This window comes from Oxyura jamaicensis, chromosome 1, assembly GCF_011077185.1.
Source record: "Oxyura jamaicensis isolate SHBP4307 breed ruddy duck chromosome 1, BPBGC_Ojam_1.0, whole genome shotgun sequence".
NCBI lineage: Eukaryota > Metazoa > Chordata > Aves > Anseriformes > Anatidae > Oxyura > Oxyura jamaicensis.
The window spans coordinates 176,165,908-176,182,942 of NC_048893.1; the positions used below are offsets into that span (position 1 = coordinate 176,165,908).

Genomic DNA, 17,035 nt, shown 5'->3' on the forward strand with positions numbered 1-17,035 from the left:
CCCCAGATTGTAATGGTAGTCCTGCCAAAGGTATCGCTCCTGGTTCTTTCAATACTTAGATTGTCACTTTCCGTAGTCTGTAGCACGTCCACATTAAATCACTGTTGGAATAAGCTAACCTGAGCCTTTCACGCAGTTAAAATGAGCTGCACAAGTTTCATTTGTAGCCCTCTAAATTCAGTGCTGTATTAAATTGTTGGAGATTTGATTTAAAGGCCCCAGCTTCCCAGCTTCATCTCTTGAGAGAAAGAGAATGCTGAAGAATTTCTCATCAAACTGAAAAGCAAAGAAGGAAATTGGTATTCCTGATGGTTCTGGGCCATTCTGAAATACAGGAACAAGCTTTATCAATTGTAAGCAGTAGTGACAATGTGCAAAATGAATAGACAGGATGTAATTGAAAGTTTCTTTTATGTGGGAATTTTCACTTTCCTTCCGTCTTTACAATTTTATTTGGTTATGCTGTTTAAATGTGCTTGCTGGCCTGGTAATAACAACCTTATTAAAAGTAAATTCTCTCATATTTAGTGCGAATACCAAATAAGGAAGATATTCTACTTAACACATCTACACAAATTTGTATAAGAAACCATCTGTGAAATAATTTGATCTTTTTCAAGGAAACACAAAGCAAGCCTTTAATTTTTTCTGACAAACACACGCTTGGTGAAGCTAGGATACCTGCTGTGGCTGCTACTGAAGTGTGGTAAATTACACGTTGGTTCATTGCATGCTTACTCTTTCTTACCTTTCAGGAAACAAGTGGGACACAATATACAGCGGAGCTGCTAGGGAACATTTGTGTGACCGCTTAAATCCTGGTTGTTCCTATCGCTTACGAGTATATTGCATTGGGGAAGGAGGACAGAGCACGGTAATACTAGCTAACATTTTTCTTAAATGCAATTCTTTAAGAAAATCAGATCCAACAGTTAATAAATATTGTTAGAGCAGTAATTGTACAGAACTGCCTAGCAATGTAGCCATTTAGAACCACAAAGAAGGCCCAGTGTTGATGTGCAGTGGTTCAAATTTCTGCCTACTTCTTACAGAAATAAATAAGAAAATTCTCTTCAGATGCTATATTTTGCTTCAAGTGATTTTTCTTATTTACTGAAACAGATTCTTTGTCTTTTCCTGGGCAACACGTTGATAAAATGTCTTTTCTCAAGGCCTAACCCAAGACAGCAGTGTAAATTTAATGTTTTTAACGTGATCAGTGTAGTAACCTAAGCAGCTTAGTCAGACTATAGGAAATTCATGTGCTCTTCATCCATATAGAAGTCTCCTGTAAAGATATCCTTGTCCATAGCCACCTTGTCAAAAGAAAAAAAAATCCTCATTCCTTCAGTGCTGGCACAGCTGTGATGCTTTCCCTCTCAAGCTCAGCTTGCTTTTTTTTGTACAGGAGAAGGAGGAAGGCAGTATACTTCTCAGTTACCTAGCCACAAGTGCACATACATCCTTGGAGACTTTCAGTATGCCAACCTCTTTCCCCACGAGTTTAAAATAAGTATTATTTGAGTACCAAGGAGATGGTAACTTTCAGGAAGTCCTAATGCTTTTTGAAGGTGTCAGAATTCAACAGAAGAATAGTAAATAAAGCTGTAATGAAGCCTTTTCTGCAGCTTGCCATGGTTATATGCCTCCTGAGAAACATTCTGCTTTTTATCTAGTATCTGTTGCTCAGTGCAATAATGCATTTCAAAGGAACTGAAAAGCAGCAGATTTTCCAGTCTACTCTTACTGGAACATATGTACACAGCAGCTGTGAGATGAGACACTGAGATGCATCCCTGTTGTAAACTAAAAGGCTTATCAGCTTCAGTCCAGAAACAGGTATATTTGTTCTGTATCACACTGAAGCTAATAGCCTGATCAGGTCTAACTCATTTCTGTTTGTATCCAAAACAGACAATGCTATCTGTTGCATGTTGCTGTGTACTTTTGTGCACACTTCAAATACTTGCACAGTACATATTACTAAGTAATTGAAAAAGTTGAAATCTTAATTATATTTTATGGCATCTGATCATCATTTCTGCCTACTTGGCTTTCTGACAGGTTCACACACAGAAAGAAGTATACAACCCTTAGCGTGAGGTCTCAGAAACCATTAAACTAGAGTTTAATGGAAAAGAAAATGAGTTAGCTCTAAACAATTCACATTTCAGGCTTCTGTAGTAGGTTTGAGGTGATACATAACTTTTTTCTTTTAATGTAACCCTTTTCATGTGTAGAAATGCACAAAGGCAAAGGTTAATTTTGCCTGTTGTATGATCACTGCAGAATGTTTTATGTAAGTATTACAATAAACACATACCAGGTCAGTTAACCATCTTCGTGTGTTTGAAGAGACAGTTCAAGAAATAGAAGGTCCTATTTCTGATTCCGGGATATGTTTTTTATTTGTTCCATAATTGCTAGTGCTTGTTTTGGCCTTCATTAATCTCCCTTTTCCTTTGTAGGCATCTGATTCTTTGCTGGTGCAGACACCAGCAGTCGTTCCAGGTCCATGCCAGCCTCCAAGGCTACAGGGTAGACCAAGAGCAAGAGAAATTCAGCTGCGCTGGGGTAATTCAATTACAACTGTTCCCGAGTGAAAGGGATCAGAATGTGTTGTGTGTTAAAATTAATCAAGTTTTTCTTTCTTATTTTTAGGACCACCTCAGGTAGATGGTGGTTCACCCATTACCTGTTATGGTCTGGAAATGTTTCAGACAGAAACTGATGAACACAGAGAGGTTTACCAAGGCTCTGATGTTGAATGCACAGTAGGCAGCCTTCTTCCAGGGAGGATATACAACTTCAGACTGCGCGCAGCTAACAAGGCTGGGGTAAGGAGGTAGTGAGAAATGAAATTAGTTGCAGAGAGTGCAATTGCTGTTGAGCATCTTTTTTGAAAGAAGCATTTTAGAAGTGATTTTAAAATGAGGATTTCCTAATGTAGATTAATTTGGTTCACGGAGCTTATTGCCGGGTGGAAACAGTTAAACATCAATTTATAACAAAAGGATTTTTAGATGTTGGGAAGAGAAAACAGCTAATTATGTCTTATACCTGAATTACAGCTTTGTGAAAAGGTTAGGAAATGCTAAGCGCTTTATCAAAGCTTTGTTGCAACTTGAATATTCTCATGTGAAATAAGGTAGTAAGCTGTTTTTTGTATGCATCTCTGTAAATGGATTGTTCTTTATATCTGTTCATGTTCTAGAACATAATTGGCATTTTCTGTTGGGTTTTTTAATGTTTAGTTTAACTTTTGAGTGTGTGTTCTATCAGAAGGATATTTTCTCTTGTTGAGGTATTGAATGTGTTTAAATCAATTGTTGCTGTAGCACAAGCTTTATTTCATGATGTGTCCAAAATCATGATTTAAAAACAATGCAAGGCAGCTTCCATTTGTTTGATAACATTTGCTTCATAAAAGCTATCATCACCAGCTGACATTGTGGAGAGGTCTGCAGCTTAAGGCTTCAAAGCACTGACCTAATTTTTAAATCCCCCAAAGAGCAGTTTATAGATGGAGCATTTTTGGAATCTTTTTCTTTTAGATAAATACAAATAGGCAGTTACAAATAGTGTTTTGCTATGGTGTAGCAAACATGTAACTTCAAAAGAAGAGGAAAATGCTTCTGAATCCTTTTGCCTGAGAGTTTGAAGTGCTAAATTTATTCTGATTGCATTTGCTATAGAAACAAGCATTGCAGCTATTCTGGAGCATAGTCAGATACTGAAATAAATCCACAGTCCACAAAGATTTGTTTTATAAGCAAGTAATACAGAGTTTCAGGCTGCTATTACATGCTTGTGCTATGGAAAACTGTTATTTAACAAGCAGTAATATTATTATTACCAGTTAGTTATATCAACTCTCTTTTTAATAGTTTGGACCTTATTCAGAAAAATGTGAAATCATTACAGCGCCTGGACCACCAGATCAGTGCAAGCCCCCACAAGTGGCATGCAGATCTGCTGCATGTGCCCAGGTGTCTTGGGAGGTAAGAATGAAATGTTATATGTACCGTGTTAACATAATTCTCCTCTACATTTTTAAGTCCAACTTCAAAAGCTTAAGACTATTTCAGTCACATTTTTAAACGTGCTTACCCGATTATGCAATACTTGGTAGGTAAAGCTTTAAAGCAGTTCATCATATCATTACACAATAGTTGTAAAACAGCAGTCTGTGGATTCTTGAGATCTTACTTTATTCTTTTGTTTAAGAGTTTTGCCACAACTGCTGCACTACATTTCTGAGTGATGCAGGCTCTTCTTAAATTTTTTTCTTTAATGTAGTTACGTTTCCTCAGAGCGAATACATCCATGGATTATTGTACATATGTTGTTTTTATAAGCTGATCTAATTTTATATAATTGCATCAGTAGTAATGTAGCAAAAGCCTCACAGACTTCCTATAAACCCATAGTATTTAGATGGCTGATTAAAAAAAATGCTATAGATAAAAAATTAAGCTTGTAAAAAGGAGGATTCTATCTGGAAATACTGTTTAAACACAGCTTTTCAATGGCTTGAGACGGAGTCAATCACCTGAGTTACAGAACTGTACTGAAAAAAAAGATTAAACTATTGAACTATTGTTCGTGTTTCTTATTGGGCATCTCAAAGCCCTGCTGGGCTTTCCTTAATTGTATACAAGGCAAACCCTTTTGAAGAAATGTTAAGGTAAGATTAATTTGACCAATTTTAGATGTTTACTATATAGAATCGCAGAATAATTAATGTAGGACTGGACCTCTGGATATCATCTGTATTTTCAAGACAGAGATTACTTCAAATTTAGCTCAGGTTTCTCAGAGCCTTGTCCAGTCACATTTTGCTTATCTCCAAGGATGAAGATTCTGCAGGTTCATAAAACTGCCTCTGGGCAGACTATTCTGCTGTAGATTTTTTTCCAGTCAAAATATGCTTTAGTGCAAGATGTGACTGTTGCTTGTTGTCCTGTTACTGTATATCTTCAAGAAGTATTTGGCAGCATCTTCTTTGTAGCCTCCCAGTAAGTAATTTAAGTAAGATCCTAACAGCAAGATCTTTCCTTAGCCTAATCATCTTAATATAAATAAACCTTATCTTTTTTTGCACTCCCCTTCAGTTGGCCCTCCACTGGGCTTTTTCCAGTATGGCAAAGTCTGTCTTGTGTTGGGGAGCCCAAGGTAGGGCACGGTACTGGAGATGTAGCCTCACAGCTGCTGAGCAAAGGGGAATCATTACTCCTTTTAGCTTTCTTGCTGCTCTTCTGCTAATACAGCCACTATGTAGTTAGCCTTCATCAGGCACGCATTGCTGACTCACATTCAGCTTGCATACCAGGACATCCAGGTTCTTTTTTGGTAAGCTTGCTCCTCAGCCTCAGTATAGTTCAGTCCCAGGTCCAGGACTATAAATTTGCCTTTGCATTAGTTGAAATTTGTGAGGTTTGTATGAGATCCTGCTTGCTGAAATTGCTCTGATAGCTGTACCTTTCAGCATATCAAACACTTCTCATCCAGTTTATTGTCATCCCTGAACTTATTGGCTTCGATTCCTTGATTTCTGGTAGGGTGAACTCCACTACAGCTACAACAGCAATAGAGGTAACATTGAGAAACATCTCCATCTTGACTGTCATATTGCACAACCATCTACAGCTGCATCAGTTCTCTGACCAAACGCTTCTCATTGTGAATTAGAGAATGGACGGGGAATCTCTGTCAATCACATCAAATGTTATCCTTTGAAATGTCGTTTATATTGAGTCGATTATTTTCAACTAGCCCAGTGCTGAAAGTAAGGGAATATTCCTCTTTCAAAGGAAGGGGAAAGCAAAAGACATGCTTTGGAGCACTTATTCCTTGTCTTGCACCTCAGTGAGATGGCTGTCTTGGAATACTTGAGCCCAAAACAGCAACTGTTTTCTTTCAGTTTTCTTCATGATCTAAGATTTTTTTTGTTAATATGGGGGTGGTTTTTGGCTTTTTTTTTCTTTATTACTTCATTGACTACTGATATCTTCCTCTAATCTCATGTCTTAGCCTGACATGTCTGGTGCATGTGATTTGAACTGTACTCTCTCAAGACCACCATCTCGTGCCGTCGACTGTTTAGGTTTCTAAGCTAAATGCTGCGTGCTAGACGATGTCTGTATTAACGCAACTTAAAATCGCAATTGCTTTGTATACATTAGTCAGCAATAATAAATAGTGTTTTTAAAGTATAGATGACTCAAGGCTGGTAATGTGGTCTGATTTATTTGTATTGTCTTAAATTAAAAATGAGGAAGGAAATCAGATGGTAACATTCCTGTGAAGTTTAGACCTTTCTTCCTCACTGTTGTTTAAAAAACAAAACAACAACTTTACCTACAATCCTGTTGATTTATAGAAAAAAAAATACAGATGCGGTGAATTTAACTTCTAGTTTTTTTGTCCATTTTAAAGGTTCCAGTGAGTAACGGAGCTGATGTAACAGAATACAGACTGGAATGGGGCGGCGTGGAAGGATGCATGCAGATCTCTTATTGTGGGCCTGGGCTCAACTGTGAAATGAAAGGACTTTCGCCTGCCACTATATACTATTGCAGGGTTCAGGTAAAAATGTAAAACTGATGTAAAACTCGTGTTAGTGAAATGTGGAAGCGGAGATCACTCCTGCTGTAAAAACATGGCCTACTTTGCATTTGCAGGCAGTGAATGTTGCGGGTGCAGGCCCTTTCAGTGAAGTAGTGGCATGTATGACTCCAGCATCTGTACCTGCAGTTGTGACTTGTCTTCGGGGACTAAGTGAAGACGAAGTGGAAAGTCCACACTATTATCCTTCCACATGCCTTGCTATAAGCTGGGAGAAACCTTGCGACCATGGATCTGAAATCACTGGCTACAGCATAGACTTTGGAGATAAGCAACCGATAACTGTTGGGAAGGTTCTGAGCTATTTTATAGATGGCTTACAGCCAGATACAACCTACAGGTATGTTGTGCAAAGCTACTTGAAAGCCTACCGTTTCTCCCACAAGAGCAGATTCTTTGTTTGTTTGTTTCCGTATAGTTTTTCATTCTCCACATTACTCTCAGAGAAGCATTAGTACCTAACCATGGAGCAAAAGGAAGCTTTGTAATGATGACTTTCATAAAAAGATGAGCTATGTTGTTTTTATTTTCTTTCAAGAATGTTTTATTTTAATCTGGTTATTGTGGTAGATTTGTTGCATCTGTTAATGCATCAGCTTAATTGAATTCAGGTTACAGGTTCAGATCCATAACCATTTTTGGACAGGTTCCTTTATAGATAGATGGCTTCTAATCTGTTTGTGAAGGTAAAACCCATCCAAGGAAGGACCATGTGCAGTCTTTGTTGACTGGATTGTCTGATCTAATAACAGCTCATCATATCTTGCAATGTCATTTCTGCAGAAATACCATGTATTTGAGTGGCAGTCAGCATAAAGAACATTGGTTTGAAAATCTATCAATCAATTTTAAATCTAATTGAAGAATTTCAGTTACCAAAATCATCCCTTACATCTGACGTAAGATACTGAAAGATAGTAATGTAGAAATCCATAATTCTGCCTGAAACGATGCTACGTTCCTGTCAGAAACACGCATCTTGTGTGTTAAAACCTAACGTCAATCTTGCTGAATTCAGAATTTAAGCTCACACTGATTTCAGTGTGATTAGGGTATCATCTGGGGATGTAATTATGAATCCTTAATGTTAAAGATTTTTTACGTCTTTTTAATGCAGAATGAAAGACTAAAATGTTATTGTGTGCCTCCTGATTACTTAACAGTAATGCTGGCAAATTGAAGAGCTGTTGCTCTCAGTGTCAACAAAATGAAAAATGAGAAGCTTCCATTACAGAGGAACTTCTGTACTTCTACCCATAAAAGTCCTCTTACAGAATACATCTTGGACTGTCATCTCTTTGTGCAAATAAACAATTGCATATTGGTTCTGTGCTATAATAAATTAATATAATGTTAAATATTACTATAGTGAAAGAGAAATATTTATCTACAACCTACACACACATTTCTGTCCCAGTGTTTTGAAATTGTGTGGTTGATTGGTTCAGAATAGAATTACTGTGATTACTTTTTCCCAGTTACCTAGATACTACCTGATACTAGACATGCAAACCTTAGCCTTTGAAAAATGAGGTGAGACAACACTTTACTACCTATGGCTACCTGAGAGATTTGTAGAGTAGCATTGTTTTCCATGGAGTACCCCAAAAAAAGTAAAAATTATCTCAGAATCTCGAGGTTTACAAACCCTTCAGCCATGTGTCCTTCGACTTCTTATTACCCCTCTCCCTTTCCAAGCAGACCCAAGGTGGCTTATGTTTGCAGACACCTGGAGGTATGTTACCAGTGAAAACAGCATTTTATAAGAGAGGTAGCTGTACACCCACCATCCCTTTATTTTCACATGAATCTGCTCTGTTCTAAAAAGCCCTGAACATTTTCCTGTAACCATCCTCAGACTCACCTGATATAATAGCCAAAGCTATGGATCTGCATATTTTGGGGGTGGGTTTTCTTTTCTTCCCCTCATCTCTCCAGGGTGAGAAGTACAAATCCTGTAGCTCCTAGCAATCAAAAATTTTGGTACAAGGCTTTGCAGGGTCAGGAAGATGGACCGTTATTGAAGTAGCTGATAGAGCTTTTGTATCTTTGCCCTAATGTGGGTGATGCAAATATGCTAATATATTTTATTTTGAATCAATCCAGTTCCTTAAAATGCGGCAAGTAAAACGACACTCCTGCATATTCATGAGAGTTTTTCAGAGCATAATATTGAGAAAATTCTTCATCATGGAAAGTAACGTCTGTACAGTACCATTATTCTCTCTCGAATGCAAATGGTGGAAATAAGCAGTTACTTTCTAAGATCTAATTTCTAGTTAATTTATTCTTTTTCTCTTCAAATACTAGAATACGAATTCAAGCCCTAAACAGTCTTGGAGCGGGTCCTTTCAGCCACACCATTAAACTGAAAACAAAGCCTCTTCCCCCGGATCCACCTCGCCTGGAGTGTGCTGCATACAGTTCTCAGACTCTCAAGCTGAAGTGGGGAGAGGGCACTGCAAAAGCATTAACCGACTCCATTCAGTACCACCTTCAAATGGAGGATAAGAATGGAAGGTTGGTTTTGGCATCACCTTAATCTGCTCTGCATTACTGTCGTCTGGTGCTTGGAAATTGTATTACAGGGCAAAATTCCATATGCTTTGCTTAATTTGAAAGAGAGGTAAGAGCTGTTATCATCTGGCAAGGCTGGAGGGCTCTACTGTTCTGTGCTGCAAAGTACAAGATTAAAAACTTCATTGCTTTTTATTTACCATTCAGTATGAAGAGTTTAATGAAATGTTTCATAGCAGCATATTCTTTTCTTACATTTTGTTTTGTTAAGTATTTTGTCATAGTATTTAGTCTAATCAGTCTTGTGAATAGTCTATATTTGATATTGGAAGGAGTGAATTCTTTCTCTGCTGTCTTTACATGCAGTTATTTCCACTAGAAAATAAAGCCATCATATAGTACAAATTATTATTTTAAGGGATCCTTTCTCTCTTGTTAAATCAGGATGTAAGCTGAGATGGTTGGACCCATGACCGTTCAAGTGTAGTAAGGGAAAGTTGCTAAAGTGTAAATAGCTAAAATCTAGTCTGGCTAATTTTGAAAAGCTAAGGATGTTGGGAGAGTAGATGGCAAAAGGAAAGCAGTACACACAGTTTATTGGGAGGGTGAGAACTACTGTCTCCTTTCTCATTTCAAGCACAGAATGGTGCCTGAAAGTGCTTAGGATCGTTTTTGCCAAGAGGCAGTCTGTAGTACTTTGTGGTAAAAAGAGATTTTTATTCAAATTCATAAGAAACAAAAGCCTAACACTGGCAAATGAGCTCATTGTTTTATAATCACAGAATTCTGCTGAAGTCTGAAATATTTTTGGGGTTCTCATTAGGTTCTGGGAAATGATGGACATAAATTATAAGACAAGACAATCTGTCTACTTCAGAAGTCCTTTCCTGTATTTATTATAAACCACCCTTTCCATTTTTAGGTTTGTATCCTTATACAGAGGACCATGTCATACATACAAAGTACAAAGACTCAGTGAGTCAACGTCATACAAATTTTGTATTCAGGCATGTAATGAAGCTGGTGAAGGTCCCCTTTCTCAAGAATACATTTTCACTACTCCCAAATCTGTTCCAGCTGCCTTGAAAGGTAAAGATGTGGGTTTTGGTTTTTTTTTTCAATGTTTTTGGGTTTATTTCGAAGGTGGGTGGAGTGGGGTGGGAATTCGAAAGATGGACGTTTGGTGGTGGAATTATGTTACCTGTAGAATGCTAAGCTGTTTTCAGAGTGCAGGTAGAGACTGTGAGATGATGCACCTTTAATGTAATTGCCTAAAGCCTAAAATATTAACTCCAGAAATGAGGGACTTGGGATTTATACGTACTTTGACATAAGAAGGTTTATACTTAGAATCCTTGCTTACCAGGAGAGAGTGACCAGGCTGTTGGAGTAATTTGAGGTCAAAATTCTCTCTGACACATTTAGAATAATTTTAAGCATAGCAGCTCATTTTCTTGCATGAGATACACATTTGTGGTGACCAGTTTTTACTTGCTTTCTGTCAGAGGTTATTTAAACTAGCAAGAGACCATTGTGGTGTTTGTCTGTTCCAGAAAACACTGGAATAACACATTTGAATATGAATCTGTTTCTCTAAGACAAAAAACAGCACTTTTTTTTTTAGTAATCATGATAATGTAATGTTAAGTGACAAAAAACGGAGCTTAGCTATTCCTTTTGTGATCTTCCTTCAGCACCAAGGATAGAGAGAATAAATGATCACACATGTGAGATCACATGGGAGGTTCTGCAGCCCATGAAGGGTGATCCAGTTATTTACTGCCTTCAGGTCATGGTGGGAAAAGACTCAGAATTCAAACAGGTAGGTTATATTTAAGTTATTATATGTGTCTTCAATACTGTTTTCAATAAATAGTTTAGATTTAAGATTATTGTGTTAGTCACCATGTATAGTGTTTTTATCCTGCTGGGCAGCTGCACTCTACCATAGTTGAACTTTCACAACCCTTCCTCAAAGGAAAAAGGGAGAAAATACAACAGAAGGGGTTCAAGGGTGGAGATAAGGACAGGAAGATCACTTGCCAATTGTCATCACGGGCAAATCAGGTTCAACATTGGGAGATTAATATAATTTATTGCCTATCGCTAACAGACTAGAGCAGTGAGAAACTAAAACCAACATAAAAAATCCTTCCCCCCATCCACCCTCTTTCATCTCCTCCCCCCAGGCAGCACAGGGGAACAGGGAATGGGGGCTGTGGTCAGTCCCTGATGCTTCATCTCTGATGCTCCTTCACTCTCTGCCCTTACTCCATGTGGGGCCCCTCCCATGGGATTCTGGCACCCCCAGACCCCTGCTTCTGCGTGGGCTCCTCTCCACGGGCTGCAGCTCCAGCCTAGGGCCTGCTCCTGCGGGGGCTCTCCATGGGCCGCAGCCTCCTCCAGGCCACATCCACCTGCTCCACCGGGGGCTCCTCCACGGGCTGCAGCGTGGAGATCTGCTCCATGTGGGACCCATGGGCTGCAGGGGGACAGCCTGCTCCACCAGGGGCCTCTCCACAGGCCGCAGGGGAACTGCTGCTGCCTGCCTGGAGCACCTCCTGCTGCACTGACTTTGGGGTCTGCAGGGCTGGTTCACACTCTTCCCTCCCAGTTGCTGCCCTGTTGTTTTTTTCTGTCTTCAGTCTGCTCTCCCAGAGGCCCACCCGGTGTCGCTCCCTGGCCCAGCTCTGGCCAGCAGCGGGTCCCTTTGGAGCCATCTGGAGCTGGCTCTGCTCTGACATGAGGCAGCTGCTGGGCTCTGCTCACAGAGGCCACCCCTGCAGCCCTCCTGCTACCAAACTCTTGCCACATAGCTTTTTGTTAGTAAATAATACAAGGTAGTGTCTCCTAAAACTGTTCTCACACACAAAAGAGATATGACTAATATAAGTATGGCAGTAAGTTGCAGCCTCTCTGGGTAATACTGATGTTTGCTAAATACAGCTTGACACTGCAAGTGGGGAGGAAGTTGTCTGCTAATGGGAAGAACTGGCAGAAAGAAAAAACAGCAAATGGTACAGAAATGAGACTTATAAAAAAAAAAAAGTTATAATTGCACTAAGAACTCTTTTGAAGATGCTAAGCAATATTTTGAAAGGTCTGACTTTGTAAATCACACTTCTCTATAGAGAACTGCAGATAGGAAAGACCGCTAGTTATGCAGAGTAAACATTCAGGTGTAGAAATGCTTGTTGTTGTTGTTTTTTTGGTGAGTGTAACTCAGTTATTAGTTTCTTACCAGCAGATCGTTTTAGTAGGGCATGCTGTAACTTCCAGGGTCAAGCAATTGAGAGTGTGTGTTGATTTCAGTTTTGATTATCCAAAGATGCAGTTTGAAATAGCAAATTACAAATTAGTCTGCATTTAAAAGGGTTTATGCAGTGCTTATTTAGCTTCCTTATAAACTGCCTGATAATTGACATGGAATTAGGCTTCTAAATTCTGTTTCACACTATTAAGCAAGCAGGTTTCCTTCCAGAAAGGAAGCACAATTAGTTCTGATATGTTACAATTTTATTATAGGCCAATATTAAATAAGTGTTGCCTGTGCTTTGGTAGATTATAGGCCTTAATATTTTCATATATCATAACTTCTGGGGAAGAGGACGCTGAGGGAGACCTTACCACTCTCTACAACTACCTGAAAGGAGGTTGAAGTGAGGAGAGTGTCAGTCTCTTCTCTCAGGTGACAAGCGATAGGACGTGAGGAGACAGTCCCAAAGTTGTGCCAGGAGAGGTTTAGATTGGATATTAGGAAAATTTTCTTCACAGAGAAGGGTGGTCAGGCATTGGAGCGGGCTGCCCAGGGAAGTGGTGGAGTCCCCAGCCCTGGAGGTTTTTGAGAGATGTGGTACTAAGGGAACGTTGTTTAGTAATGAGACTTGGTAGGTCAGGTTGATAGTTGGGCTTGATGATCTTGAAGGTCTTTTCCAACCTAGATAGAATCTAGTGATTCCATCTATGGATGGAATATATGATTCTAGTGTACTGCTGTATATGTTCTATTTATTACATTTTTCAGTGTAAGCTGACCTGTAATCCACGGTGTTTGTTATGTTACCATGTAAATACTCCTTACTGTAACTCTGAAATTGCAAATGCAATGTTAAGTATGTACGTAGGGTGCAGTCAGTGAACTTGCTTCTAGAGGTGGATTCAAGTCGTGCTTTGATTAGCGCAGTGCTTTGGCAAATGAGCTGGACAAGTAAATAAAGGTTACAGTTGAAGTCTGGAAATAAGAAAATAGAATGAGGTGTATGATTCCTTTTGCCTCTCCAGAAGAGGTTAGCACAGTACATTGCAGTAAGATGAGAAGAGTAGTTTGCAGAAATTTATATTGAAGCAGTCAAGAAGTAAACACCGTTCAAACAGCCCTTAAGGTACTTAAACGTGGTGGTGAGAATTTTCTTTGACATGGACAAAAGCTAATCTGCCTCATGGAGGGACATCTATTTTATGCTACTTACTACCATCTCCCTGCAAAAATTTAACTCTCTTCTCCTCCCCGATCAGGGAGCTGAGTTCCCTGTGTCGTTGCTCCCTACGTGTTTCAGACAAAATGCATTAACAATCCACTATTTGAGCTGTATACATCAATCAGACTCTTAAAAGAGTTATGAAACAAACACATAAATACCGCAGCAAACAAATTTGAGGTAGAATTAGAACAGAATGATACACAGTCATAGAATTATAGAATGGTTTGAGTTGAGGGGATCTTAAAGGTCATCTAGTTCTAACACCCCTGCCGAGAGGTAACTTGAGGTAAAACAGGGGAGACAATGTGCTGAGGATAGTAACCCATGCCAGCTGGCGTAGCTGTAGCTAGAGTAAAACAGAGATTCATTAGAATATCTTGAATTGGAAGGGACCCGTGTGGATCAGAGTCCAACTCCGTAGAGGGCAACGTAAGAGTTAAGCCATCTATCTAAGAGCATTGTCCAAATGCTTCTTCAACACCGGCAGGCTTGGGGCCGCGACCACTTCCCTGGAGAGCCTGTTCAGTGCCCAACCACCCTCTCAGTGAGAACTTTTTCCTTAATATTCCATCGGAACTTCTCCTGACACATCTTTAAGCCCTTCCCTCACATCCTGTCACCAATCACCAGAGAGAAGAGATCAGCACCTCCCTCTCTGCTCCCCCTCACGAGGAAGTTGTAGACAGCAATGAGGTTACCCCTCTCTTCTCTAAGAAAAGAGAAGCTAAAATATCTTATTATTGTATTCTTCCAAAACAAATATCATAGAATCATAGAGTATCCTGAGTTGGAAGGGACCTACAAGGATCATTGATTACAGTTCTTGTGAGTGATACCCTCTAGTCCTGTCACCATCTTTGCCCTCCTTTGGACACGTTCTAATATTTTAGATCCATCTTACATTGTGGAGCCCAGCACTGTACACAGTACTTGAGGTGAGGCTGCACCAGTGCGGAGTATAGTTGAGTGCAACTTCTTTTGACCGGTTAGCTGTGCTGTGCTTAATGCACCCCAGGATATGCCTGGCCCTTTTTGCTGCCAGGGCACATTGGTAAGCTCAATATGAGTCAACATCAACCAAAAACCCCAAAGGCCTCTCTGCAGGGCTGCACTCCAGCCACTTGTCCTCTCACCTGTGTGTACGTCCAGGATTACACCATCCCAGGTGCAGAATCCAGTATTTGCTGTTGTTAAATTTCACATGGTTGCTGATTGCCAATACTGTAATCTATTAATCTCCCTCTGTAGGGCCTCTCTGCTCTCAAGGGAATCAGCAACTCCTCCCAATTTCATATCATCCACAAACTTGCCTAGTGTGCATTCAGCTCCTGTGTCCAGGTCATTCCTGTATCCAGGTCATTCCTGAAAACATTGAAGAGAACTGGCCCCAAAATAGAGCCCTGGGAACCCCACCAGTGGCTGGCCACCAGCCTGATGTTACCCCCATTTACTACAACTTTTTGAGCCCAACCTGTCAGCCAGTTGTTTGCCCCTGGTATTGTGTATGTGGGCAGCTGTGTACTGGACAGTTTGTCCAGAAGGGTACAGTAAGAGAAAGTGTCAAAAACTTTGCAAAAATAGAAAAAAAAATAAAAAAAATCCACTGCTTCCAGTCCATCCACTAGGTGGGTAACCTTGTTATAAAATGATAGGAAGTTAGTAAGGCAGGACTTTTTGCTCATTAACCCATGTTGGCTCTGACTGATGCATGCATTGTCTTTCAGGTGTTTTTCAGTCACTCCCAGAATAATCTCCATAATTTTTACCAGATGCCAAAGTGAGACTGAGAAGCCTGTGATTAGCAGGGTCCTCTTTCTTGCCTGTCTTGAAAATTGGAACAACATTTGCTAGCTTCCAGTCAGCTGGGGCCTCTCCAGATTCCCGCAGCCCTTGATAAATACCTGAGAGATGTCTCACAATAACATCAGCCAACTCTTCCAGTACCCTGAATGAATCCTATCAGGCCCATAGGCTGTGGACGTTCAGTTGGAGCAGCAAATCCCATACAGGTTCAGCATCAGCTGGGAGTTTACCGCTCCCCAAGTCACAGTCCTCCAAACCAGAGGCTCCAGAGGTCTCGGGGCCCATCATGGGTGTTAAAGAGGCAAAGAAGGCATTAAATGACGTTGCTGTATGTTCATCCCTATTTTGAAGTGAACAACCTCCTCAAGAAACAGACCAATGTGTTCTTTAGTCCTCCTCTTGCAGTTAGCATTCTCAAAGCCTTTTTTGTTATCCACCACAATGCTGGCCAACTTCGGTTCAGAGTAGGATGTGTATCTGTGGTCTCATTGCTCACTGCCAAATATACTACATAAATTAGCAAAAACTTGAAGCCACACTTCCAGTGACCTGTCCTGTCTCTGTGCTAGCAGTTTATTGAGATAAGAAAAGGTTCTCCCAAGAATCCCCAGCTAGAGATTCCAGTAATGCTCAGCTGCCAGCCTGTCGGAGGGCTGAGGCCACAAGTAGCCACAGGCGCAGCAATAAGTCCTCACGCAACAAAATCAGAACAGATTTCCTGCTTCTTTCATTGAATTGTTGGCAGTTTACACTTGTGAAATACTGTCTAACAATAAAATAACTGCGGGCAAAACAACTGATGTGATATTTCCGTATCCTGCTACCAATTAAATAAATCCAGATAATGGAAAGAAAAAAGATGAAGGGTTTTGAAGAGGGAAATCAAACTCTACCAGGCTACCCGCATAATAGCTTAGTTCCTGTTGATACATCTACTAACAGAAATTGTGCCTGCATGGGATTTTATTAGCTTTTACAGGGCCTTTGCATAGCTGCAAATTAATTAAAATAAGAAACCAGCATTTAGATTTAACTGAATTAGGCACTCCGTGCTGAAGAGTTGTGATCTGAACCTGAAAGCCCCCTCATGTTAACCAGCCAGCCGAGGCACCCACGGAGAACACCCTAACAAAAGTCATCTGTGTCTTGGGGTCTGACGAAATCAAGAATCACAGGAAGGGCTCCTTGCAGCTTTCCCCATATAATCCAGTACCTGAAACATGCAATAACTCAGCTACAGCGAAGTACATTGGATCGGTTAGACTTAATAAATGAAGCAGCTTGATATAGTTAATTACCTGAAATCCTGTGACATGATAGCAGATATTATATCCAGGGGTGTGGTATTTACATTGTAAGAGGTCACTAAAAACACCTTATAATATTGCAGCGTCTGAAATAGTTAGCTTGTCCTTATCATGCCGTAGGAGAACTTGTGGTTCTTTTCCTGTGCTTCACAAAAAAGACTGGAGACTTTCTGGCATTTAAGCTGTGAGCTTTTCTGTATGTTCTTATTTGCATGGGTGAAAGCACAGTTACCTTTACCATGGAATCACAGAATAGCTTGGATTGGAAGAGGCCTTTACGATCACCTAGTTCCAGCCCAC

The 17,035-nt window shown here is 40.1% G+C and overlaps 1 protein-coding gene and 1 long non-coding RNA gene across 6 annotated transcripts in view; one reads left to right on the top strand and one right to left on the bottom strand.

Annotated features, from left to right (window-relative positions):
- The window catches only part of LOC118165267, a 30,585-nt gene extending 13,831 nt beyond the window's left edge, over positions 1-16,754 (bottom strand). Inside the window, exon 1 of the long non-coding RNA XR_004749954.1 lies at positions 16,649-16,754. This is a non-coding gene — a long non-coding RNA (uncharacterized LOC118165267). The remainder of the gene's footprint in view (positions 1-16,648) is intronic.
- FNDC3A (fibronectin type III domain containing 3A) overlaps positions 1-17,035 on the top strand; it is a 116,634-nt gene that overhangs the window by 97,344 nt on the left and 2,255 nt on the right. For all 5 annotated transcript variants that reach the window (XM_035323023.1, XM_035323017.1, XM_035323038.1 and 2 more), the window contains 9 exons: positions 756-874; positions 2,469-2,574; positions 2,662-2,837; positions 3,888-4,001; positions 6,439-6,588; positions 6,684-6,967; positions 8,938-9,147; positions 10,067-10,233; positions 10,839-10,966. In XM_035323023.1, coding sequence (XP_035178914.1) covers positions 756-874; positions 2,469-2,574; positions 2,662-2,837; positions 3,888-4,001; positions 6,439-6,588; positions 6,684-6,967; positions 8,938-9,147; positions 10,067-10,233; positions 10,839-10,966 — 1,454 coding nt within the window. The remainder of the gene's footprint in view (positions 1-755; positions 875-2,468; positions 2,575-2,661; positions 2,838-3,887; positions 4,002-6,438; positions 6,589-6,683; positions 6,968-8,937; positions 9,148-10,066; positions 10,234-10,838; positions 10,967-17,035) is intronic.